The sequence below is a fragment of the Natator depressus genome, chromosome 1 (assembly GCF_965152275.1).
Source record: "Natator depressus isolate rNatDep1 chromosome 1, rNatDep2.hap1, whole genome shotgun sequence".
NCBI classification, from domain to species: Eukaryota; Metazoa; Chordata; order Testudines; family Cheloniidae; genus Natator; species Natator depressus.
The window spans coordinates 20,695,470-20,723,180 of record NC_134234.1 but is presented as its reverse complement, the minus strand read 5'-3'; the positions used below and the strand labels follow the sequence as shown (position 1 = coordinate 20,723,180).

The 27,711-nt window shown below is 38.6% G+C and overlaps 1 protein-coding gene across 1 annotated transcript; it reads right to left on the bottom strand.

Annotated features, from left to right (window-relative positions):
• Positions 1-27,711, bottom strand: PCF11 (PCF11 cleavage and polyadenylation factor subunit). Its single transcript, XM_074955744.1, has 16 exons — positions 27,490-27,711; positions 22,619-22,744; positions 19,914-20,102; positions 19,236-19,430; positions 17,156-18,261; positions 16,682-16,871; positions 12,388-13,027; positions 10,730-12,309; positions 8,293-8,398; positions 7,097-7,219; positions 6,328-6,442; positions 5,755-5,938; positions 5,049-5,204; positions 3,966-4,058; positions 1,986-2,021; positions 1-1,053 (listed from the first exon to the last, which is right to left on the bottom strand). Exons 1-16 carry the CDS (start codon positions 27,676-27,678, stop codon positions 838-840), a joined length of 5,244 nt encoding a protein of 1,747 aa, XP_074811845.1. The 5' UTR covers positions 27,679-27,711; the 3' UTR covers positions 1-837.

Below are 27,711 nucleotides of genomic sequence, written 5' to 3'. Positions count from 1 at the left end.
ATCCAGTCATAACCAACAAAAGAAAAATGTTAACCATGTTTCAAAATGAGCACTCTTACATTCATTTTCTCCCCTCTAACTTAAAGAAAAAATTGTTCAGCTGTACTAAATTCTTACGTTTGACTATTTGAAAAAAGGCATTAAAAATCTGCTTTAACAAGCAAGTATACTGGTTTGTTAATCAAATGTATGTTGGCAGTTGTAACCACAATCAAGCCCACAGGTTATTTTACTAATTTTCCCTTCTATCCAAAACTGTCTTTTTGGTTACTTTTATTTTTATATCTGGTTATGTATGCAAGTTTGTTCAACTAAATTTAATAAGAAAAGAAATTTAGGGTTTGCTGTTTGAGAAAGTTCCTGCATTGTTTTCCTTATAACCCTCCTATGAATCCAAATAACTTCCTTCAGTTATTTTATATTTCAGAATCCTACTTAGCTAGAAGTCTAAATTGAGGTCTCTGTTTAATTCCACTTAAGCTGAAAAAAGTACAGAAACTCTTCATTCGATGGTGTGCATAAACATTACACTCCATATATAGCAAAAATATCTTTTATTTATAATTTACATTTCCACAAGTGAAAATTGTACATTTTTTTTTTACATATACAATTCCATTCCATTAAATTTGCACACATCTACAGAACTTTAACACAATCGACACCTGAAACTGTGCAGGCAATAAGAAATTCAAATACAAAAATGTATTTATTAACCAAATAATAGCTGGGGCCCTGCCCCATGAGAACATTTTATTTATATAAAAAGTATTTGCCTTCTAGAGTCAACACAGCAGCTCTTCTGTTCTGTAAAAAAAATCATACCTCTCAGTTTAGTTAAACTGGTTCAACCTTATCAGTTTCTGTTTTAATATCTGTAGACGCAGGTGTGCTCTCTTCCATACAAGTAGCAGGGGTGTCGACAGGTTCTTCTTTGACTTTAGGACTGTTACAGGGCTCCTGTATTTCTTGTTTGACAATGTTCAACATAATATTTAGTGGGTTTTCCACAGGGGTCTTGCTGGGAGATGGTGTACAATCAAATGACGATGTCTGCCAAATGAAAATTAACAATAAATACACAGTTTTACATATCACTAAGACAGTTATTTCCCTTGTGACTAAAGGAGAGGGAGAAAAGTTATAAATGTTGCTTCATAGGATGTGTTAATCTGGTTATTGAAAATGCAAGTTTCCCCCCTCACCAAGATTCTTAGAGAGATGGTTTGTTCTGTAACATTCTTACCTTAGCAAATGTAGTTTAAAAACAAACCTAATGCTCCCTAAATTAGAATTATTACATCAAACAAATAAGGGACAAATATGTAGTACAGTGATTTTCACTCAAAGATCTGCAGACTATATCTAAGGGGTCTAAAAAAAGGTCGTCACTACCATATAACAGTGGTTTTCAACCTGTGATAAGCAGACCCCTGGGGTTCATAGACTATGCCTAAGATTTCCAAAGGGGTTCACACATCCGTTTGAAATTTTTTACAGGTCCGTGAACGAAAAAAGATTGAAAGCCATTAATGTAATATATTGCCATAAACCACAGTACACTCCTCACTAACCCCAACAAAACAATTTGAATTCCTAAATTCGTAAACAGCTAATGGAAGTTAGAAACTAAAAACACATCAGTATCAATGTACTCCATTCAGCATATTCTTCAGATTTAAAAGCTTTAACCCCATATACTTGACCTATATATTCTACTTATGGCTTTTATTTACTGCTGTCTGATATGCAAGATGATATGCTATGTCACAACATCAGAAATAAGCAATAAGCTTCCCAGCTAGTTCTGAATTATAATTTTTCTATTACCATCATTCTTGCAGTTCCTTCTCTAGCCACATGTGACAGAAATGGGTAGCATGCTCTGAATACATTCTTTCAGTACAAAACTATATATCTCTCAACACAAAAATCAACCTCACAATAAAATGTTTGAGCAGAAATAAAAATAGAGATGCACTTGCCTTTTGGTAATCTTCATAACATGATGGATGGTAAATCTAAAAAAAGAAAGACCATGTGACTTCTCTACATATTTGAACACACAAATGCATTTTTTAGCAGTTCTACAGGTTGTGAAATTAGGTTTGCAGAACAGTTTTGATTACGCACTTCATTGTCTCATCCCCTAGCTTCCCTAAACATTCACTTTTGAACTAAAGTCTTCCATGCTTGGCTTCTAATGCCCAAAGGTAATCTGAGCAAAATATATTTTGTCCTTAATGCTGACCATAAATGTAATTTCTCAACCAAAACTTAATGGTAAGGTTATTAGATTGCATCTTCTACCAACACAAGGCAAAAACAGCAAGGAATGCAATTTAAGCTGTGAATTCTCAAGACCCCAACTCCACTTATGAGCACCCCTTCTCAGCCTCAACTATCTCCCTTCCCCCATCCGGAGACTCAGAAAGTTATAATGATTAATACAGGGTTGGTGTGACTTTCATATGTTCTAACTATATATAAATTTAACTTAAGAATGGCCATACTGCGTCACACTAAAGGTCCATCTAGCCCAGTATCCTGTCTTCCGACAGTGGCCAATGCCAGGTCCTTCAGAGGAAATGAACCGAACAGGTAATTATCAAGTGATCCCGTCGCCCATTCCCAGCTTCTGGCAAACAGAGGCTCGGGACGCCACCATTGATGGACCAATCCTCCAGGAACGTATCTAGTTCTTTTTTGAACTGTTATAGTCTTGGCCTTCACAACATGCTCTGGCAAAGAGCTCCCCAGACTAACTGTGCACTGTGTGAAGAAATACTTCCTTTTGTTTGTTTTAAACCTGCTGCCTATTAATTTCATTTGGAGACCCCCCTTTTTTGTGTTATGAGTAAATAACACTTCATTATTTACTTTCTCCACACCATTCAGGATTTTATAAACCTCTATGATATCCTCTCTTAGTCATCTCTATTTCAAGCTGAAAACTCCCAGTCTTATTAATCTCGCCTCATACAGAAGCTGTTCCACACCCCCAGTCATTTTTGTTGCCCTTTTCTGTACCTTTTCCAATTCCAATATATCTTTTTTAAGATGGGGTGACCACATCTGCACACAGTATTCAAGATGTGGGCATATCATGGATTTATATAGAGGCAATATGATTTTCTGTCTTATTATCTATCTCTTTCCTAATGATTCCCAACATTTTGTTAGCTTTTTTGACTGCCGCTGCACACTGAGTGGATGTTTTCAGAGAACTATCCACAATGACCCCAAGATCTCTTTCTTGAGTGTTATCAGCTAATTTAGACCCCATCATTTTATATGTATAGTTGGGATCATGTTTTCCAATGTGCATTACTTTGTATTTATCAACATTGAATTTCATCTGCCATTTTGTTGCCCAGTCACCCAGTTTTGTGAAGTCTCTTTGTAGCTCTTCGCAGTCTGCTTTGGACTTAACTATCTTGAATAGTTTTGTATCATCTACAAATTTTGCCACCTCACTGTTTACCCCTTTTCCCAGATCATTTATGAATATGTTGAACAGTTCTGGACATGGATTTATATCCTGGTATAAGTGAGGTATGGTGTCAAAATATAAATGGTGACTGGATTTTTTTCATAATGTTTAGGAAAATTTATATAAAGGACTGAACTATGTTAGTGGTTATTGTAAACTAGTTACAATTTTTTATGTATAAGTTACTGAACTTATGTCTACATGTATTTTATTTATGGTGCTGCTGCATGGTGTGCTGAAGCCAAGTATATTTGTGCTAACATATCAGCACTTTAAGGGTACCCCCTATGGTGCTGATGTTTTGGTGCACCATGGAACCTAAAAAGCAGCAGAGTAAACTCCTCAAGAGTGAAGACAGACTGGGCTGCCCTCCACCACATGCCCCTTTGCACATTCATGCTATTTCCTCATCTACCCTGGCTTTTAGTAACCCCAAAACGTCACACGTACAAAAGTAATATGCTCAGAATACCTTTTCCTCTACCCTAATAGCATTCTTTAGATGCCACTCTTCCTCTTCCTCATCCCAATATTGTTCAAATTGCTCTTGGCAAATTTCACAGCTCTGAAAGATGGAAAAGACACAATTATGTAAATTTACAAACACTTATATAACACTTTTGTGCTTACCAGTTTCTAGAGAAGCAGCTAACTACAATTTACTAAGAAAAGGGGACTTTTTAACAATCAAGGTAAATATACTGGAATACACTGCATTCCTATGTATGCACTGTAGAGTTAAAAGGGTAACATAAATGGACACTATTTACTAATTTAATTGCAATTTGCGAACTGTGGACTAATTGTAACTGACAACTAGATTCCACATTCTCGATTTACTGTTAGCATCACACAAAGTTACTACGTTTTCTAAATTAAAAAACCAAATCTCCAAGTTTATAAAGGCTTTCATTCAGGGGAGGGGTAGCCATCACAACAGTTTTCTGCAAGTCCTGTATGCACCCGGTAGCCAACTGTTATGAAATTCAACACTGTCAGCTAATCCAGGTAACAAACTTTTGTCCATCTTTCTATTTTGCCAATTAAAACAGCTCATATTTGATTACATAACTTCCTTCCCTAAACAGAATTCAGAGATGTTTGTCATGATTTTGTTGCTATTCGGTTAGAATCATAGGATATCAGGGTTGGAAGGGACCTCAGGAGGTCATCTAGTCCAACCCCCTGCTCAAACGCTTAGGTAATTAGTTCTTCTTACTCAGCCCTTAATAAGGCCAATTTCTATTGGCCTCAATGGAAATTTCTCCAAGTAAGACCTGAACGAAAACACAAGTTAGAGAGCTTGTGCTTTGGCCAACTGAGAATGTTTTCGGTTTATTTGCCTCTATCATCTCTCCTACCGCAAGTCTGCTAAATACAAGCTTCAGCTTCCACACAGGTACATTTCAAACCTGTATTTGTTAGATATAAGGATGAAACTTTACAGTTTACATAAAATACTTAGGGATAAAAAGAAAAACTGCAAGATTGCTCAGAAATTAGACCATTCCCCTTATGTAAGCTAATCAAAGACAGTTTAAATGTGCAAATTTACCTCATCTACTCCTGCTGGTCCAGCAGGAACACTTTGAAACTCTTTTTCTTTAGCAGCTTCTTGTGTCTTCAATACCACTTCTTCATGTACTTTTTCAAAGAACTGGCTCTTTGCACGTTCCTCTAGATCAGCTATTTCCTCAAATTCTATCCAGTCCTAAGGAAGTTAACAAAAATAACATTCAAGCCTTCTTCTCATTAATCATAACTTTTACACATTTAAAAATACAGTTCCCCAAATTTGATATTTGAGAAGGTGAGAGACCATTTTTAATAAAAGTGTCAGTTTGACTGGACTGGAAACTGAAGCTCTCTCATTACAGATACAGCATGACAAGTAGCAGTGTAAGTTTCCCCACACTGCTCCATTGTGCTTCAAGCCTATTCTAAAGGGACCACCCTTCAGAGCGACAATGTAGTTTAACATCCATCCCATTCTAATCACTGCTCTCTTCTGAGATTAACAAAAAAGCTGTCAACGGTTTTAGACTATATTAGTTCCCCCTATACCTTTCTTTTATGTTCTTATAGCCACTGTCAAAAAAAAGAGGAGGGAGAAATCGGAGAGGGTTAACTACCAAAGGCCGAATTCTGTGCTGATTTACATTCCATGCAACACAACTGAATTCAATGCAATTGCACAGGGAATAATTTTGCCTTCTATTCATTCAGGCACATACAGAGAAAGATATTATTGAATTACTTACTGTTAAACTGTAGTACCACCTTCTGTGAGTAACTTTTCTGCTAATGTCCTTTTCAGTGCGATTTTGTCGGTAATGCCAGTCCAAGTGATCTGCATATACATCTGTCTGTGAAGTTGTAAACCTCATTCCACAGGAGTAACACTGAATACCAGTGTACAGTCGATTTATAACACTATCATAACGCCTACAAGAGAAAAAAAAAGCAAATTGACACGAATGCTAAAAATATTTGGCTCAAATCTGCAAACCTTTGTGCACATGAACAGTTCCACTGACTTTGATGTGCATTTAAAAATATTTGGTCCAATTAAAAAAATATGCATCTTGTCGAAGAATTAAATGTTTAGAAATATATTTCACATGGAAAAGTTTTTATGCAAATAATATGACATTAATTAATACAATGATGAAAATGACAGTTGTATCCCTTCTCCCTCCTCACTCTATCGTGATGTCTCACAATCTTGTACAATTAAGTTCTCAAGTTGTCTTGAAACAAAGACAATTAAACTACCTATATATTAGTGTCATGATCACCCATAGTGCACATTGAGCCCCCATTAGTACACGTACTGTTTTAGTTCTTCAACTGTAAAGTTAGTGAGGTCTGGGATATCTTGATCCTCACTCTGCTCCTGGTCATCCTCCTCCTCCTCAGGAGCTGGCTGGGTTGAAGTTTCATTCACTTCTAGAATATACAGATGGAACACTGTCAGTTTCCCAAGATGTCATTCTGAAACAGTTCCACTTATTCAAATAATAAAATGAACATGATAACGCCAAATACAGCATTAACCAATTCAATCCGGTGCTGTAACAGCTTAAAACAAAGGTACACAAATTAATAACTAGGTGTACAATTTGAATTTGGGCAAGCAGTTTTCAAGTGACTTCTCTAATTCATCCTAACCCTTGGTTTGGAAAGTAATCTATGAAAGACACAAGCTAAAGCAATTTCAAACACTGACATATTTTAAAAAATTGTTTTGATTAAAGCAAACAATTGGGGGATGGCACCAAGGACAGACAGACTGATATATCTGCAAGTCTGGCTATATTAGTCAGCTAAAATCTACAAAGTAAACTGGTCAATAGTGGAAATTTTAAAAGGAAGTTACCAAACGAAGTTCACTTCATCATGTTCACCAAGACGGTCACTCCCAAATTATGGGACTTCATATAAACACAAAAGCAAGTTCTTGGTTTTATTTGCCATAAAAAAATCATTAAAACACCTATTACATAGAAAATTAGAGTACTTGTATATCAAGATTTTTACTGGGAGTTTTTCACTGCACTCTTGTATTAAAATGGACGGTAAGAGGATAAATGCTATACATACGTGCTGAAGTGGAATCAGTAGTTTTTGACACTTTGAGGATTCCTGTTGAAAGCAGTTTAGAGAACAACTCATTTACATCAAGCTGGCCAAGGTGATTATCAGGATATGAAAGTGGAAGGGATCCTAAGGGAAGAAAAACAGCAATGCTACATTATTTCTGATGCATTTGAGAAAATCAAGACTTAATATATGTCATCCTGTTTATTTTAATGATACTCATTTAAAATAATTTTTTTTGAAAAGTTAATGCTTTAAAGAAAATAGAAGTTGCTAAATACAATTTTCTGTTGTTCATTTCTTACTCAACTATATTCCATTCTATACATCACCACCAAGAATATTTTACCACCCAAGCCATTCGCTGAGAGAAAAGAGTAGCCCTCAGATAGAATGGCAAAATAGAGGTGCTTCTCTTTGTCTCATCTTTTTCTCTCCCCTCACTGCTCCCCCCATTTTTCAGCTTTTCATTTACCAAATTGTTTCCCTGTCTCTTCTCCTTTTGTTTTGTGCCTTCTTGGTCCTTTTTTGTTAGTCAGCTTTCCTTTGCAGTCCCTCCCTCCCCTCATAGTATAAAGCTTTCAAAGTGTTGATCTGTCTACCACCCAAGGTACAACCATGCATACATGCTCTACGGGTTTTTGGAATGTGTTATTTTCTTAGTCTGAATCTAGTAAATATTTACGCTTCATTATTTGACTTTGTTCACTTATTACATTCTGGAAGCCTTTCATTTTGGGCTCTGATTTGCAGGGATGAATTGCATAACTTGGCATATGCAAATCAGCACTATGGTGTCTCCATTTGTCTTCTCATACCCACACAAAGGCAGACCATTTTCAGCATCATAGCATACCAAAAAACATGTGGTTACATAAACTAATCAGGACTGTGCCTGACTGATACTTGAATGCGAGACCGCCAAAAGAATTAAAGTATTCAGAAATTTTGTATTTATTACAGTGTTATAGAAAAGTATTACTGAAAAATTGTATTTATTAACAATTAAATGGCAATCTTTCTTGAGTTTGTACTGAACCAGGGCCCCAGAATAGTGCTAAGTGGCAACATGCTGTTGAAAGTAATGTGCTGTCCTTTAGATGAGATGTGGACAACCTGAGTAGCTAAATTCTGTGGTTTCTGATTAACAAAGTTTGAACACTAGTTTAAAATAGCCAGCACACAATTTCCGTACATACCTGCTTGAGTCTGAACAAAGCTTCCAGGATTTTGTGCAAGTACTGGTAAATATGTTTGTCCTTGACTGTAAGGTCCAGGTTGAGAAGATACAGATAGACCAGGAACCTGTAAAAGTAAAAAGTTATGTACTTATTTCATAGCTACTGGAATTATAAATTCTTCTTACATTTTACTATTAACTCCTAAAGTGTCCCCAGTATACAACAGAAATGTAGGATTGGAAAGGACCTTGAGAGATCATCTAGTCCAGTTCCCTGCCCTGAGGATGGACTAAGTATTATCTAGACCATCCCTGACAGGTATTTGTCCAACCTGTTCTTAAAAACATCAAAGGACAGAGATTCCACAACCTCCCCACGTAATTTGTTCCAGTGCTTAACTACCCTGACAGTTAGAAAGTTTTCATAATGCTCAACCTAAATCTCCTTTGCTGCAATTTAAGCCCATTATGCCAGTAGTCCCCAAACTTTTTACCTCACGCCCACCTCTTACCTCTGTTTACCCAAGCCGGGGGCAGGAGCAAGGCCATGGCTCTGGGAGGGGAGGACATGGACGGGGTAAGGGGGCTGAGGCTGGGGCCACAGCTGGGGGCGGGGCCAGGGCTGGCAGACAAGGTGCAGGGCTGGCAGCCAGGGCCAGGAGTGGAGTTGAGTGGCACTCACACCCTGCCCTCCACAGGGGCTGGCCCAGGCCCCAGCTGCGCCCGGGCCCCCCCCGAACACTGCACTCCACAGTTTGGGAACCTCTGCATTATGCATTTACCTATTTATATCCATGAAGGGGGAATGCCTCCGTATGTTGTTGAAGGCTCCTTATAATTTGACAACACAGCATTTCAAACTATATTTTTATTGCCAAGCATATGGGGAGGGGGGACACACAACTTAATGAAATGCAAAGGTTCTTCCACGCTTACTTGTTTAATAAGGGATACTTGTTTCTTTTAGCCATCAGGCCTGCACATTTTAAATTCATTTTCCAATACTGACTCACCATTGCTCTCTTAAATTGTTCCTTTTCACCCAAATTGGACATTAAAATATAGATGAATGCCTACCCATCTAATTTTCAAGTAAACTCCAATATGAAGTAAATATAATCGGATTTTTAGCTGAAAATGTAAATGGTACCAGTTATACCAAAAAATAATGAAATCCAGGATGCCTCCAAAAAAGCAGTAAATGCTAGTGAATTTCAGAGGAGAAAAGTAATTTTAATAATTACTTCCGCTAAAACTGCCTTCTGCAAACTGATTAATAAGTTCCTTCAGCATACATTTTTGGATTCATGCCTGTTGGTTTTGGTGGTGTTCTTTAAAATTTTACCACTGTAAGTGGTATGAGGACACCTAACTACTGATATTCATTTAATTAGTAATTCTTCATATCACATTCAATTTATATCCTGAGAATGAAGAACGCTTGTAGAATTCAAATTTTCTAATCAATTTGTTATAGATGGCTTTGTTATAGATGTTTGACACCAACTCCACCTACTGATGAGAATTTTTGCAAGACAATCATCAATACTGAAGCCAACTGACCACACCCACAGATGAAAGATGTCTGCTAAACAAGCACTTTTTGTCCAACAAATAGTTTGAGTGTGCCAAAATCCTGTATTTCCTAACAACCTCCCTCCCTCCCTCATGAGGGCACTAAATTTTACAGCGTTAATAGGGCTAGCTGAAATAACCCTGTGTGCACTACATGCCCTACATGTATCCACCCCAGCTTTGTCCTACTTATCTACACTTGTTAAGTAGCATTTGACCTTTACTTCTCTTGCAGAAAGATCAGGAGTGTTTATATGTACCTAAGTTTAATGTTTTCCATGGAATTCACTTTGTGCAAAGGGTAGTTAAAATACTGCACGTGATTTATAACTCCAATCATAGCTATTTTTGCATTCAAGTGGGTAGTGGAAATAGACCAGTTTCATTATTGTTTTGATCAGGTTACACTTTCAGGTAACACTGCAGGGGAACTTTTAAAACATGCTTGGAAATACCTGAACCTATAAAAAAAACAAAATTTTTCTTAATAGATTAGGATGTTTCTCTAAAAAAACCAATCGGGAACCAAAATTATCAGACTATGTCCCTTTAAAATTATGATTGTAGACAATTACTGATACACCTCTACCCTGATATAACGCTGTCCTCGGGAGCCAAAAAATCTTACCGCGTTATAGGTGAAACCGCATTACATAGAACTTGCTTTGATCCACCGGAGCGTGCAGCCCCAGCCCCGCCCCCGCCAGAGCGCTGCTTTACCGCATTATATCGGGTTACGTTATATCGGGGTAGAGATGTATATTCAAATTAAGACTTTTTAAATTTGAAACCATCTGTAGGGTTCCTGTCTCCTAAGCCCTCATAAAGTCATAAAATTTTGCTATACAGATGTAGACAAGTTTAATGCTAAACAATCTTACCTGCTGTGGTTGCTGAGTATTTCCTACTGACATAGAATTAGGCAAGGTATTAAAGTTTCCATATTGAGGACCCTGAAGATTCTTGTCATCAAAATAATGTCCAGATGCTCTGTTAAGTGGATTGGGAAAGTTCTGTGCTCCAGGGCCAGGTGGCCCATTAAAATTTGGTCCTTGAGAGGCATCAAACATTTCAGGTCTCTGGAACTGCATACCATGGGATGGTCCGTTGTAAGTCTGATTGGGATGTTCACTGTATGGACCAGTCTGCCCGTAAGATTCCAGTCTTGAGGCAGGAGGGTTAGCTACATTTTCAAACCTTGGACCTTGAAGACCAAGGGGCATTGCAAACCTTGAACCTGGCTGGTGTTGAGGACCATCAAACCTTTGAGGTATTGGTGTATCGAATCGTGGCTGCTGACCAGGTGGTCCATCAAACCTAGGAGGTGTCTGTTGACCAGGTGCCCTTTCAAATCTTGGGCCAGGTTGTCCATGTAAACCATCAAATCTTTGCAAAAGGGATAGCTGACCAGGTTGACTATCAAATCTGGACGAATGACAGCCATCGAATCTTGGACCAGTCTGACCCAAAGGCCCTTCAAATCTAAGTCCACCCCCCGTCTGGACTGATGGACCCTCAAACCTAGGACCAAGTCCTGGCTGGACGTGTGGACCTTCAAACCTGAGACCACCCCCTCCCTGGACATGTGGCCCTACAGACTGACCATGGGGCCCCTCAAAACGCAGACCTCCTCCCGGTTGACCATGTGGCCCCACAGGCGGACCATGTGGCCCCTCAAAACGGAGCCCACTCCCTGGTTGACCATGGTGCCCCATTGGCTGGATATGTGGCCCCTCAAACCTGAGCCCACTCCCTGGTTGACCACGAGGCCCCATAGGCTGACCATGGGGTCCCTCAAATCTGAGTCCACCCGCTGGCTGGCCATGAGGCCCCATAGGTTGACCATGGGGTCCCTCAAACCTGAGACCACCCGATGGCTGACCATGAGGCCCCTCAAATCTGAGACCACCCATAGTTTGGCCTACAGGCCCCTCTAGCCTGCGACCACCCACAGGCCCCTCAAACCTTAATGCACCTCCTACTTGCCCCAGCGGGCTTTCAAACCTTAATGCACCCCCTGCACCTACTTGCCCAAGGGGCCCCTCAAACCTGAGGGTGCCTATCTGTCCTGGTGGCCCATCAAACCTCAGGGCACCCCCTCCCCCTGCCTGTCCCAGTGGCCCATCAAACTGAGAGGCAGCTCCTCCTCCCACCTGACCTAGTGGCCCTTCAAACCTCAAAGAAGCCTGTGCAGGTGGCCCTTCAATTCTAGGGCTTGAATTATTAGAAGGCCCATCAACAAAATGACCAGCTTGTCCATCTCCCCCTCCCCTTGCAGGAGGTTGTCTAGGTGAGCCATCAAATAGTGGTCTGTCTTCCATGAGTGCACCTAATCTCTGCTTTACGTCAATGCCTGCAAATCTTGATCCTGGACTCTCTATAAATGGTGTTTTTTCTGGATCTTCATATCTAGGTCTCTTGAAACGTTCGCTGAATGGGGATCTCGGTTCCTCTCGAACACCTAAAATTTAAAAAAATAGTTACTTACTGAAATTCTGCAAGATACCTAACCTCAAGAATATAAAAATAAAATATGTACCACTCTGTCCAACCATCTGTCTTTCTTCACGATTATCAAATTTGCAGAATCCATCTCCATCAATTTTCTGAAACTCTGGTGTACTTTTCCCTTGTTGCCTGAGCGCATCTCTAAATTCATCTGATTCTCCCCAGCTATCATAAGGATCGAAGTTTTTAGAACTTCTTGTTCCTTTTGAAGAATTTTGCTCATCATGTCTTCGCCGGCTCTCAAGTGGTGAAAGATCATCACCATAAGGTCTACTGGCACTTATAGGAGAATGCCGTCTTGACCTTTCTCCAAATTGCTCTTTTCTGTCAAACTGTCCTCCACGTTTACCTTTTGTTTGCTCACATTCTATTCCAGAAAGCAATGCATCAGTCAAATCATACCCTAAAATATCATCAGGATCTAACAGATCAAGTCTTGGAAATGAATGCTGAACTTGTGTTCTTTTCAGTTTAGCTTTATGTTCATAATACGTTAATTCAGCATCAGACAGAAGGGGCTTCTTCTTCATACCACATTTTTCTTCTGTAGGACTATCCCACACATTGCATCTGTGCTTTCCTTCCTGATACTGGAACAGTTGACGAATCTGATGAGCCACAACAAGGAACTCATCTTGTGTTATTTCCCCAGATGTCAAACGTTCATTTGCCTACAATGTACAAAAAATGTAAACAAATTTTAGATTTAAAAAACTTTTTTTTTTTAATATAACTACACAAAACAGGTCTAACAAATGAAATGGTGTTGCATTACACATCAAGAATATAAAAACTTATTCTGAGGTACAGAAGGTGGTGAGAGGTAGACAGCTGAAAGTCTCTGTGTAAAGATAAAAGGGAGAAAAATTAGTGATGATGTCATGGAAGCAGTCTACTATAGACCACCAATGTAGGAAGAGGAGGTAGATGAAGCATTTCTAGAACAAACAGATATCCAACACTCAACACCTGGTAATTACCCAGACATCTGTTGAAAAAGTAATATGGAAAACACAAAATTTCCAGTAAGTTCTTGGAATGTCTTGGAATTAATTTTAAAAAGTAGGGCAAGTAAACAAGGGGAGAGCCATTTTACACTTAATTCTGACCAACAGTTAAAATGGTGGTGAATATGAAGGTGGTAGGCAATATGTGTGGAAGTGATCATAAAATAATAGATCCAGAGGAAAGAAGGCACGAGAGCAGCAGAAAAAGGACAATGGACTTTAAAAAAAAAAATCAAACTTTAACAAACTCAGAGAACTGGTAGATAAGGTCCCCTGGGAAGAAAATCTAAGGGAAAAAGTTGTTCAGGAGAGCTGGCAGTTTCTTTAAGAAACAATACAGGTGCAACAGCAAACTACCCCAATGAGAAGAAAAGACAGGAAGAATATTAAGGAGTCAATATGGCTCCATCTGGAGCTCTTTAATGACCTAAAGGATAGGAATAAATTGTCAGTTTTTAGAATGGAGAGAAGTAAATAGAGGTGTCCCCCAGGGGTCTGTACTGGAACTGGTACTAATCAACATATTCATAAATGATCTGGAAAAAGGGGTAAACAGCGAGGTGGCAAAATCTGCAGATGATAAAAAACTACTCAAGATAGTTAAGTCCAAAGCAGACTGTGAAGAGTTACAAAGGGACCTCACAAAACTGGGTGACGGCAACAAAACGGCAGATGAAATTCAATTTTGATAAATACTAAGTAATACACACTGGAAAACATAATCCCAACTATACATATAAAATGATGGAGTCTAAATTAGCTGTTACCACTCAAGAAAGATCTTGGCGTCAATATGGATAGGTCTCTGAAAACATCCATTCAATGCGCAGCAGCACTCAAAAAAGCTAACAAAGTTGGGAATCATTAGGAAAGGGATAGATAATAACATAGAAAATACCATATTGCTTCTATATAAATCCATGGTAAGCCCACCTCTTGAATACAGCATGCAGATGTGGTTACCCCATCTCAAAAAAGAAATACTGGAATTGAAAAGGTACAGAAAAGAGCAACAAAAATCACTGAGGTATGGAACAGCTTCCATATGAGGAGAGATTAGTAAAACTGGGAGTTTTCAGCTTGGAAAAGACGACGACTAAGGGGGGATATGATAGAGGTCTATAAAATCATGACTAGTGTGGAGAAAGTAAATAATGAAGTGTTATTTACTCTTTTTCATAACATGAGAACCAGGGGTCACCCAATGAAATTAATAGGTAGCAGGTTTAAAACAAAAGGAAGTATTTCTTCACACAACGCACAGTCAACCTGTGGAACTCTTTGTCAGAGGATGTTCTGAAAGCCAAGACTATAACAGGGTTCAAAAAAGAACTAGATAAGTTCTTGGAGGATAGGTCCTTCGATGGCTATCAGCCTGGATGAGCAGGGATGGTGTCCTGAGCCTCTGTTTGCCAGAAGCTCTGAATGGGCAACAGGGGATGGCTCACTTGATGATGACCTGTTCTCTTCATTCCCTCTGAAGCACCTGGCATTAGCCACTGTCGGAAGACAGAATACTGGGCTAGATGGAGCTTTGGTCTGACCCAGTATGGCCATTCTTAAGAGGTTCCTAAAATATATTAGAAGAAAGAGAAAAACGAAGGAAAGTGCAGGTCCTCTACTTAGCGGGGAAGGAAAGCTAATAACTGGTGACATCAAGAAGGTTGAGATGTTTAATGCCTATTTTGCTGCAGTGTTCACTAAAAAGGTTAATGGTGACCAGATACTCAACACAATTAATATTAACAAGAGAGAAGGAACACAAGCCAAAATAGGGAAAGAACAAGTTAAAGAATTTTAGATAAGTTTGATGTATTCAAGTCAGCACAGCCTGATGAAATTCAGCATGGGCTACTTAAGGAACGAGCTGCAACAATCTCAGAAATGTTAGCTACTGTCTTCAAGAATTCGTGGAAGATGGTTGAGGTCCCAAATCACCAGAGAAAGGCAAACACAGCATCTATCTTTAAAAAGGGGAATAGACAGGACCCTTGGAATTACAGACCAGTCAGCCTAACTTAGATACATAGAAAAATACTGGAATAAAAGTATTAAACAATCAATTTGTAAGCACCTAGACGATAATAGGGTTATAAAGAAAAGCCAGCATTGCTTTCTCAAGAACAAATCATGCCAAACCAGCCTAATTTCATTCTCTGACAGTGCTAATGGCCTAGCTAGTGGATGGGCGGGAAGCAGCAGAGGTGCTATATCTTGACTTTAGTAAGGCTTTTAACAGTCTCAGATGACATTCTCATAAACCAATTAGGGACATGTGATAAATGAAATTACTGTAAAGTGGGTGTACAACTCGTTGAAAGACAGTAAGTACTCCAAGAGTAGTTATCAATGGTTCACTGGCATATCAAGTGGAGTTGCACAGGGATAAGTCCTGGATCCGGTACTCTTTAATATTTTCATTAATAACTTGGATTATGGAGTGGAGAGGATACATATAAGATGTGCAGATAACAACAAGCTGGGAGGGGGTTGCAAGCACTTTGGAGGACAGGATTAGAATTCAAAACAACCTTGACAAATTGGAGAATTGGTCTGAAATCAACAAGATGAAATTCAATAAAGACAAATGCAAAGTACAACACTTAAGAATGAAAAAATCAAATGCAAAACTACAAAAGGGGGAATAATTGAATAGCGTACAGTACTGCAGAAAAGGATCTGAGGATTATAATGGATCACTAATTGAACAGAAGTAACAACGTGATGCAGTTCCAAAAAAAGGCTAATATCTGGAATGTATTAATAGGAGCGTTATATGAAAGACAAGGGAAGTAACTGTTCCTCCTTATTTGGCACTGGCGAGGCCTCAGTTGGAGTACTAAGTCCAGTTTTGGGTACCGCATTTTCAGAAAGATATGAACAAACTGGAGAGAGTCCAGAGGAGAGTAACAAAAATGATAAAAGGTTTAGAAAACCTGACCTATTAAAAAAACTGAGAAAATTTAGTCCTGAGAAAAGATGACCCAGGAGGAACCTGAAAACAGTCTTCAAATAACTGTTACAAAGAGTACAAGGATCAATTGTTCTCCATGTTCACTGAAGGTAGGACAAGAAGTAACCGACTTAATCTGCGGCAATGAAAATTAGATTAGATATTAGAAAAAAATTCGAACTATAGGGTTAGTTAAAATCTGGAATAGGCTTCCAAGGCTGGTTGTGGAATCCCCATCACTGGAGGTTTTAAAGAACTGACTGGACAAATGATCTAAGTTACTTGGTCCTGTCTCAGCATGGAGGGCTGGACTTAACCTGTTAAGGTCCTTCCAGCCCTACATATGATACTAATTATAACATTACCTTTTTAAGTAGCTCTCGTTTGCTTGCAGAAGTCAATTCTTTGGGAATCTGCAAATTGGCATCCACACTTAATCGATGCTGTTGCTTTGGGGCTCGAGGTGACAAAATTCCTTTACTGGCCGCCCAGATCTCCCTGTGCCTCTGATGAGGAGATTTACTAGATACTTGATGTTCGTCATTCTGCTGTGGACTGAAAATAATAAAATCAGGTTACTTAAAATATACATTGTTTCTTTATACAAGAAACATTATTTATTACATTCACATTATAACTGATTCCATCTAGATCTGATCTGTTACAGCCACAACAGAAACTCAGCATCAATGATTACACTAGTTTGCCAGCAAAAATGTTTAAAGGCCCCCGTTGCTTTGATATCTGAATACTGCACGCCAATCCTGCTTCTACTAGAGTCAATAGCAAAACTCCCACTGATTTCATCAGCAGGATCAAGCTCAAAATCAGTAACTTACTTTTTACTTTCCTCCCAACCAGATTTCCATCTTTTGCTTGATTTGGAACCTTGCCAATTTTCCACATTCTCCTTTGGTTCTGGAATGGACTTTGTAGAATGCTGATTTGCAGTTTCCTGTGGTCTGTCTTCTTGAGTTTTTTTCAATCTCCTTGGATCTCGTGCATCCTGTTTAAGGTTCCTCTTATTAGAATTTCTTTCTTCCCTTGTAGTTAGTGTAAACTCTTCAACATGAGATTGCTTAGGCCCTGACTGACGGAGCTTTCCAATTTTAGGAGTCGAGGAAGTAGGAGACAAACTCCTCAGTCTTCTTTTGGGTGATCTCCTCTCTCTTCTCTTTGGTGAATGGGTAGATGGCGATCGAGACTTAGGAGAGCGTGATCGGGACCTTTTTCTATTACTTGATCTCCCAAGTTTTCCACCCTGTTTTTCTGACTCTTCTGTAATAGAGTCCTGTTTTTGAACAATGCCATTAATTACTTTATTTCTGCTGCCAACAGGTCTGTGTTCAGATGTCTTATGTTCCTCTTTTTCTTTTCGCTCCATACTTTTCCTCTTTTCCTTTGTGTCATCATCTTTACTATCTGGCTTCTCCTGAAGATGTTTTTTTAATCTTGGATCTCTTTTACTAATTTCAGATACTTTTATACCCTCACATTCTTGGCTTTTAGCATCTTTAGTATGGGATAACTTGCTTTTCAAAGGGGATGGTGATTTAGATTTTGCATCTAACTGATCAAGTTCTTTCTTCTGTGTTTTCTCACTTGATTTTAACTTTTCTTGCTTTGGCAAATTTTGTTTTTCAGCCTGCAGTGTTTTGTTTGCCTTGATATCAGACTGACTTGTGGTAGACAGAAATTCTTTCCTATGACTTTGATCTTTAACATGAGAAGAATGTTGAGCCATCCTATTAAGACGAGGATCTCTGTTTACTACTTTGACATCATGAAACTGAGAAGATGGAGATGGTCTGTTTTTTTCAGATTGCACAGAAGTCTGGTGAGGAGCTTTGACTGTCATATGAGGAGTCTGTGAAACATGTTGTTTGGAAGATGCTTGAACTGAACCCATAGTGGTTGCCCCTTGTTGAACACTAAGAGAAACTGCCTAAAATGGGGGGAAAAAAGAGTTAGCATGTAAAATATAAGCCCTAAACCAGTGTTACTCAGCTGCACTGCATCTTGAAAATCAACTACAGAAGAAAAAGCTTCGAAAGTTATGATTAAACCAGTTAAATTCAAAATAATCACGCCTAGGACCAGTCCTCTAAGCACTTGTACTGAAATGCAGTAGCATTACAGAAAACAGAAATGAAGATCAAGTGGAAAAACAATGCAATATCAATGCTACATAAAAGACTACTTATATATATCTTTCAAAACGTGACGTAAAGTTTTTCATTATTGTATTTCAGGGTTTTTCCATCTGATCCCAAGAAATCATGAAAAGGTAGAAATTCAGGATACGAACACCTGATAGGCATGGTAAGACTGACACATTTGCCTTTTGGGAGACAAACCTGACATGACTGTTGAAAATATTTATATAGGCTTCCTGCTCCAGTCTATGTTAGAAACAAATGTTTTGTTTCCAAAGAACGACTGGAATAAAAATTGCTGAAAATACATGGTTTGTGTGCTTTTAACATGTATATAGTATAGTGACTACTACAAAAGATGGGAGGGTTGGCTCTGTGTTGCCAGACATACATCACTTTGGGAACGCAAAAACAACAAAAATTGTAAACTGTAATAAACAATCGAGTTGCAATAAAAAGCCTTCCATCACTCCAGTTTTGAATAAAAAAAACACGAAGATATTTGGAAGTAATACATATTTAATCCTAAAACCCCTAATTTTACAATTAGCTCCACGTTGGAAAATACCACTGCAGGAGCATGGCCTTATTCTATGACAACTTGGCTTTCCCAAAAGGGAGAAAACTGCCATACTCCACTACATATATAGCGAACAGTGCAGCCAAGATATTGTTTTATAAATACTTCAAACAACAAAAAATTTCCATTTGTTTTGTTCAAAATAAAATCCTCCATGTATGACAAAACTAATTCCCTACTCACCAACTGGGCTTTAGTCTGTTCTAGCTCCAGCTCTAATTTTTTCTGTTGAAGTTCCAACAACTGTTTTTGCTTTGCCAGCAGTTGTTGTCTTATTAGTTGCTCTTGGGTCAAATTCTTCTGAATTTCAGGAACAGCTGGAGGAGTTGAGGTACCAGATGAACTGACTGTAGAAGTAGGTGCAGGAGATTCCTCAGTCTACAAAGAAAAATAATTTGAAGGACATTACAACTCTTGGAGGGAGAAACAAGTGGAAGAAGTTCAAAATTGTAACCGAATCTCATTTAACTGCTGTATGGATACTTTATTTCATTTGTATTACAATTTACCAACTATAAATTAGTTTTTAAATTTCATGAAAAAAATCATTAGAACATTTTAAAATGTTGCACAATTCAAATTTTCAAACGGTGATTGCTTAAAAACTATCATTTAATACAATTTATAAATAGGCAATGAATATTCAGCATTTTAGTTAAACTCCAATTTTGTCATGTGAAAGATAAACCCAATTAATCTTTAAATAACTGAGAACTGTGTCTTACCTGGCTGCCTATACAGATCATCTACTTCTTCAAAATTCTTTAATAATGGCTTACAAAGTGTCAGCAAAATGGGACATGTAAACAATAAAAACTGTGTATCACCATCTGCTCATACAGAAATCATATTAAAACTTACCGATTTATTTAAAAACTTAGGATTCACATGGATGCTAGAAGTATTCACATTTGGGGGTAGAGGTTTAATTGGCCAAGCAGGATCTAATGAGTTGACTCTGACATCAAGGGCATACAGTTTCTTCAAAGGGAAAATTTCATCCCATGTGGAGCGTAATTTAAATAAACTTTTCCTAGTATTTTCATCCACCTAAAAACAACAGAACAATTCTATGGCTTGTTAAGTTAATATAAAACAACTTTAGCACATGCTTAAAAAAAGATTATAATTTCAGATATTTTATTCTATACCTGCACTAACTTGGAAACTTTATCCTTTCATAAAATCTTTAATGAACACAGCTGAGTATTTAGAACTAAGCAAATTGTTCTAAGAAACATACAAATATACCAACAGGACCAAGTACAGCACCTGTCCAATGTAGGTTTTAATTGAAGAGCATATGTCAGTTATTCCATGAAAACCTTAAAATAGCACAAATGTGTATGTGGATTTGCTGCTTGAAAGGCATTTGAGGGTTTCATAGTGTGTTACCATCCTCCTTAACAGGCTTTTCATTTTGTATATCAAGATGCTCAAATTTCTTAATTTTGCCCAATTTCTGTAAAAAAAAAAATTTAAATACTGACAGCCAAAAAACTATACAATATATAAATCTATAGCTATTGACAAAGTGGAAACTGCTAGCAAATCAGAGAACTGCCTTCTAAATATTCTGATTTACTGAGCTTTCACATCATTATTTAGACATTTGGCTTGTACATCACAACGTTTTGACTCTGTTTTTACTCAACTACAACATATCATTGGGAAACAATTTGAATAAATGTAGCAAAAATAAAATTACCTAGAAGTCAATTAAAGTTTTTGTTCAATTGTATAAGGACATGGATCCATAGAGTGCTAAATCTCTAGTGTATCTATCTTTTTATAAACTCTTTCAAGAGTTTCAAATATCCTACCATGAGGTGAATTAGAAATTTATATTAAAAATATTCAACTCTTATTTGCTTAATAAATGCTTATAATATGAAGACCCTTAACTCAATGTACCTCAACAGCTGTCCATAGTCCATGTTATTTAAGCCAATAAATTTTTGCTTTTTAGACAATTTTTACTGCAGCGCTAAATTTATCAATACAAATTGATAAAAAACATACTAGAATTTGAAGTTTCAAACTAAACTGAAGCATTCCAAAGAATTCCCATCAATAGTGTATTCTGTAATCCTTAAAGGAAAGATCTACCTATTTTTTCTTAAATACAGTAGTTTGAAATTCACAGCAAAAATAGCTGCAAGGATTGAACTGAAAATCTGACTACTCTTGCTAGTGACCATCTTACTAATAAGCAAGATTTATAACAATGTCAACACTGGAATCCGAGATAGTATCAACTGGCTTCTATCCATTTTAATGCCAATTTAACTATTAAACGTGACATCCATTTAGTATTTAGGTATTAAATAAGCATTAAAACAGATTATAATTGGGAGTGGTTCAAAGTAAGGGATGGTAAACCTATGAAGCTCAGAAATGTCAATTATAATCCACAGTTCTAGATCCTGTTGCACTGGAAAAGCATGGACAGAGCTTTTACTGGTGACCTGTTATCATGAGTTAACTCACAAGGCTTTACAGAACATGGAAATGTTCCTTTAAATAGTTTACGTTCATCAATGCAATCTATTCAACAACTATTCACAAAGTAAAAATTAACATTTAAAAAGATACATATGAATTGAAGTGTTAAAAGAAACATTGAGATCCTTAATGGGATGTAAAACCTGAACAGAAAATGCTAAATATCCACCAAAAATTTTAATTAATTTTATCTGCTAAATTTATGGGATATTTTATCTTGATATACAGAAAATTACATAAGGTAACTCATTTCCAGTTTGATTTAAATCCATTAAGACCCAATCCTTCAAAAACTTTACTCAGGTTTGCCTTTTTTCCTTGGGAGAAGAGTCCCAATTATTTCTTATGATTAAGGATGACAAACATGAACAAAGAGTTTGCAGCACTGGACCTATAACTTGGTCACAACATTGAAACAAAACACTCATGTGTAACATGCTAGTTTTACTTTCTTAGAAAGCCTTTCACCATAGGCCACTAAATGAATGTCAGCGTGTCACTGACTTGCATTCTTCATAGTTAAGTACTCATTTTTGCCACTCCAGGTGCAAAAAATTTAAAATGAACAACAAAGTCAACTTCAGCTACAAAAGGCAAAAATAATCGCCCTCTCAAAAAAAGAGAGAGAGAGAGAGAGAGAGAATAATGTCCAAGTACTTTCTTTGCATAAAGGGCATTCACTATCTTTAAAAAAACAAAATCAAAACAACCACCATTTAAAATAGATTAACTTGTACCACAGCAATAGATCTTACCAGGTAAGTGTTATATTACATGACAGAAAAAATGCTAATATGAACTTCTTTAGTGAGATATACTACAGAAATATGTTAATTTAGCAAAACTTCACTTCATAATCACCATGATCTGATAACCTCTATCTTAGGTACTTCTAACAGCTTTTCTTTTATGATACGTAACAGTGTAGTAAAAGACAAATTAAAAAACATATTCATTGTTATACTTCACCATGCGAGAAAACCCAACACTGAAAGGCAAATATTTATTTATACAGGAGACAACTTTGATTAGACTACAGAACTTTCTGAAAGCATATGTACCTTTTCAAATACACAAATAAATGTTGCAACTAGGTTTTTAGTAAATGCAGTAAGATATTCTCTTCCAACGTTCTTGACAATGGAATCCATAAGGTACATAACAGGAAGCTTCTCTGTAGAAGGAGCCTGAAGTAATAAGAAGAAACTGAGAAGTTTAGTATTACAAACACATTTGAACATTTTTAAGATTAAAGGATAACCAATCCCAAAAATAAAGGTCTCTATTTTTGGCTGACATTACAAATCAAAGGATTATTTTGTACAACTGAACTTGGGAAGTTTATTATCAACAAGTACCGTGCTGTGTGTCTACCAAACAAAAACCCAAACAGTTTAGTTATTTAAGTTTGTGTATGAAATGACTTTGGCAAAAATTAGCACACCAGACAGTGTTACTATTAAGTGTTTTGAACGTAACTGTTTCAGGTACATTTGATAGATTTTAAATTAACATGAAACCACTATTAGTTAGTGCTGGAACTTCTAATAAATGTGACTTGTAACTTAAAGCCGTTTATCTAAATTTCACGTTAACAGAATTCAGACTTCTGGCAGAAAGGCCCCAAAAATGTAACTCTGTAGATGTAGATTATATGTTGAATACGACAGTCTTTTTTAACCTACATTTGGAATAGACTAAAGTTACGTCACCGCGATCCAAACGAACGAGGAGTCTCAGCCTCCTATAGCAGTTGTAGTTATTCAGTTGGATTTTCAAGCTGTATGCAAAACATGCAGCTAAAACAAGAAGTTCTAAACCCAAACAAAATTCAACTATGCGGTTGGTCATGGGAGTACGGATGAGCTTGTCTGGAAACCAAGATTTTCATTGAAGGTAGTCTTCAAACTCCGGACTCTCCATTGTCAAAGGAGCAGGAATTTTTTTTTAAGTTCATACACAAGATTGTTACTTAGTTTGTGCAGTAGGACTAGTGTGGTTGTGTTGAGACTGGTACAGCAACTTCCAAAGCAAATGAAGCCTTGTTGGCCTAACCCCCGAAAATGAATTTTAATGTCTACCATTGGCTTTCACAAGCAGAAGGCACAGCAAACTTCCAGAAAGCATCAGCAGGTACACAGACTTGTTGAAAGGACAACGTAAAAGGCACATGTTGTGTTAACTTTGCTCCTCTTCCACAGGAACATCCATTGACAAAACTTTTCCCATCTACCACCCCACAAGTCCATGTATAAATGTCAGTACATTTACTCATAGCTAAGTTTAGACGGGGTTATCCAATGGGTCCATAAATCATTCGACACCTCACTTCACAAAACCCATTGTCCAGACAAGCGTGTGGAAGTGCTCTTGCTTTACAGTTTTATATTTAGTACCTTTCCCGTTAGAGTGGCTTAAGAAAACTGCAGACAAAATTAATATAGGTCATTTTGAGTCTACAAGTCTTGTATGTGGTTAAATCAGAGCCAAACTATGTTGTGTTTTCACTCTTAAATGTATTTTTATTTACAACATTTTCAAACCGTTCCACTACCATGACCTGAAGCTTGCTCAAAGAGGCAAATAAGGGGTAATTTCTTCTTAAACATAGGTAAATATTAAATCTGGTAGCAGCCTAAAGTAATTTGTATACATACTGAAAAATTAAATTAGTAGATGGCATGTCTTAATATGTAATAGAAAGGTGCAGTTAAAACATAAAAACTAATTGTGGTAAATGCACAATATGGCTTACATCATCAGTACACTCCCTCATCTGGGTATTGAAAATGTGCATATTTTAACACTATTGTGTGAAACACATACACCTCTGGCCGTAGTAAGCCAAAGACTAAGTGTCCAATACTGCTGGATATTAAAATGACTGGGATGGTTTTGGTTTCTTCTTAAGGTAGCTTATTAAAAACCTTTTTTAATTCTGAATGGCTTGTTTAAAAAAAACAGGAAGATTATAATAATCAAAGTCAGATTTCAGTGAAACACACACAGCTGTCTGACCAGCCCTTATTCCCAAGAGCTACTTATACAGTAGGAGCTATACATTTTTCCATTTCATCACTGAGTGTGTCTGCACACAGGCTCAATATACTCAGCTACGCTTAAAGTCTGAGATCTTCTGGATCCTTTTAACTAATAAAGTCATTTTAAAAAGTGTCACTTGCATTACACACCAGGTTGTGAAGTAATCACACATGGAAGTACTTCAATCTGGTAAGGAAGTCAGCCTGTTTTAGCATTGACTCATGTAATTTAAAAGAGTTATATAGAAAACCCAACGCTGAATACTTCAGTCATTCAGGTATTATATTTTAAGAACCAGGGCTTAGATAAGGCTGGAATTTTTAAGTCTTCATTTCCGGAAGTGTTTATTAGGTCAATATAGTTATCAAGTTCTCCATTAACCACAAGAGTGAATCCTAGTTTTGAATGTACTATGGTTTTCAGATGCCAATACAGTTAGAATACAGCACAGAACTCTTTCTATTAGCTGAAAGATACCCACAAGACAGTACCCAAAAGCCAGGGGAGCGCAGCATAATAACCAGAACATTGAAGAATACTAACTATAAGCTTGTTTGCACAGTGGGGTTTGGCCTTCATTAGAGAATGCTTGCTGTTCTCTTTCAATGAATGTATGAAATTTGTTGCTGAAGATGTGCGTCTGTGGGTTTGTTTTTTTTATTAGTTTTCTGAAGAATATGAACCTTAAACTCATTTTGATATCTCAACCCCCAGTCATGTCACTTTTAAACACTTAACAAATAACCATGTAAATAATATTGATTTTGGAAACAGATTCTGCACTAAACAATGGTAAATAAAAAGACAAATACATATTTCACACGTTTTATTTACAAATTTTATAATACCAGTCACACAGTTCAAAACCATTTATTAAAATGTAAAGCAAACCACTCAGTTTTACACTGAACAGAAACTGTCTCCAGGCAACACTTTTTTTTTTTTTTTTTTTTTAAGTGGCTTAGTAAAGGAGGTCAATTTCCCAGGAAGAACTAAAAACTTGCCTTATGTAACCAGTCACTAACAGTAACTAGGCAAAACTAACCATAGATACAGGATTTAAAACATCTTTAAAAAAACAGGGAGGCTCTAAAACCACCCAAAAAGGAAAAAATTCACAGCATTGGTATTTATGACAAATTATTTAATATGCACATCCATTGCCCCGTATTAGAAATAATGATGAAATCTATCAGATTGAGAAAGCACCTCCCCAAAGAAAAGGCAAAGCCCAGCCCCTGAAGACATTTAGAACTAGTCTGGACAACGGTCTGGAGAACCCACCGTAGGTAGCCATCCTGCTCTGACTGTAAGATAAATAACTTTAGAGGCCTTTCCCTCCCCATCTAAATTTTACAATTTTCCCTATGATAAACCTCAATTTAAAGCCACAATACAAAAGCCCTAGACCACCTAATAGCGGAAGGAACAGGGGAGAAAGAGTGTCTTGTGTTGATGGGGGCGAGGATGAAAAGGAGCTATTTTACTGGAATTAAATTCAGGGCTAGTTAAAATCCTCTGCTTAAAAAAAAAACTGTAATAAACCCCCATGTGCCCATGGCTGACTGATGTCAGCAACTGCCTGGATTGGGCTTTGAGGAAGCATCCTCTTCCCCCTTTGTATCATGTGCTCTCAGGCGCCATGTTAGGATCCTACAAGCTGCATTTCTTCCCCCCTGCCCCGACCAATAAGCTTCTCTAACCAAGTTAGATTACACACACCCACCACACTAAGCTTCTAGTGAGAGCAGATAGTCTATAGCCTGAACAGACTCCCCACACCAAAATAAACTTCTCTAAGGAAACAACCCCATCACCACCACTGGAACTTCTCTAACCAGAACAGATGTTCGCCCTTGCTCTGCCTAAATAAACTTTTCCTCATCAGAGCAGATTCTGCCCCCCCACCCCACGGATGTCTCAAAAAGAAACAGGGGGAATAATCCTGTCTTTCAAACTATGAGGGAGCTTCATTTAGTAACTAAGAAACGGGAAATCTTCCTTCTACAAAATTCCGATCTATTTTCATTTATTTAAACTACCCAGAAAAAAGCTACGATTTTGTGTCCCCCGCTCCACCCGCCCCAGAACGTGGTTATAATTGCACTACAAATGACTGAACTGATGGGTTTAAGCTTCAAAACAGAGCCACTGAGTATCATCCCCACAGCCAGGGGACCCCGGCTGCAGGGCGAGGTGGTCCTATGGCCCCGTCACTGCCAGGCCGCCATGTTGTCTCTCGGATTTACACGGGCCTTCGTTCCCAATATCCATGGTCCGCTCGGAGCGGCTCCGCGGGGCGATTCCCGACACCTCCCCGGACGTCAGATTCCCTGTCACAATTACCCCCGTGCTCGACAGCACGCTAGTGTCGGGGCGGGGGGCTGCTCCTCCCCTGCCTGCAAGGGGCCTATACTCGGTGTGGAGAGAATGAGCCCCCGGTGTCCCGCTCCCTGCCCGCGTCTGGCCCTATGGCTCCCCGCCTGCCTGCTCTGGGCCCTTCCTTCCTCCCTCCCCGAACTCCCCTGATGCTGGCCCCGGAACCCTTCCCCAGCCCCCCCCCCCCCCCCCCGAAGCTGCCCACCCGCCCCTCCTCGACTCCTGCCGCCTCCGATCCGTCCCTTCCTCAAATCCCCAGTCCTCCTACCTACCCCCACCTCCGTGGGCAGTCACCTGCCTCTAGCGCCCCGCCACCCCCCGCGTCCTGCTATCCCCGCCTCCCTGCCTTCGCCTAGTCCCCCTCCCCCGGCTCTCCCAGCCCCCCGCCCCGGGCTCCCCTGGCTCCCCTCCACACACACAGGCACCCCCCACGCCCCGGCCTGCCTCGCCCCTGCCCGGCCTGTCCCCCCAGCAGTATAGGTAGGAGTAGTAGTCGGTGGAATATAAAAACCTTGGCGATTTGCGCCTCGATCAGGGAGACGATGTCCTTGGCGAAGGGCACGTTCTCCTCGGCCAGGATGGTCAGCATGTTGATGTGCGGCTTGCTGTTGAACGTCAGGTCCTCCAGCGACGACTGGTAATCGCGGCACGCGTCCTCCCGGGCCTCGGCGCCGCCTGCGCTGCTCTCCGGGCCCGACATCCTCCTCGGACCGGGGCCCGCGACAGGACCCGA

Coding starts and splice junctions, on each gene's coding strand:
- PCF11 (XM_074955744.1), bottom strand. CDS start 27,678: ATGTCGGGCCCGGAGAGCAGCGCAGGCGGCGCCGAGGCCCGGGAGGAC. Junction 13,028..16,681: donor AACGAGAGCTACTTAAAAAG/GTAATGTTATAA, acceptor TGTACATTGTAG/GCAAATGAACGTTTGACATC. Junction 6,443..7,096: donor TACTGATTCCACTTCAGCAC/GTATGTATAGCA, acceptor TGTATATTCTAG/AAGTGAATGAAACTTCAACC.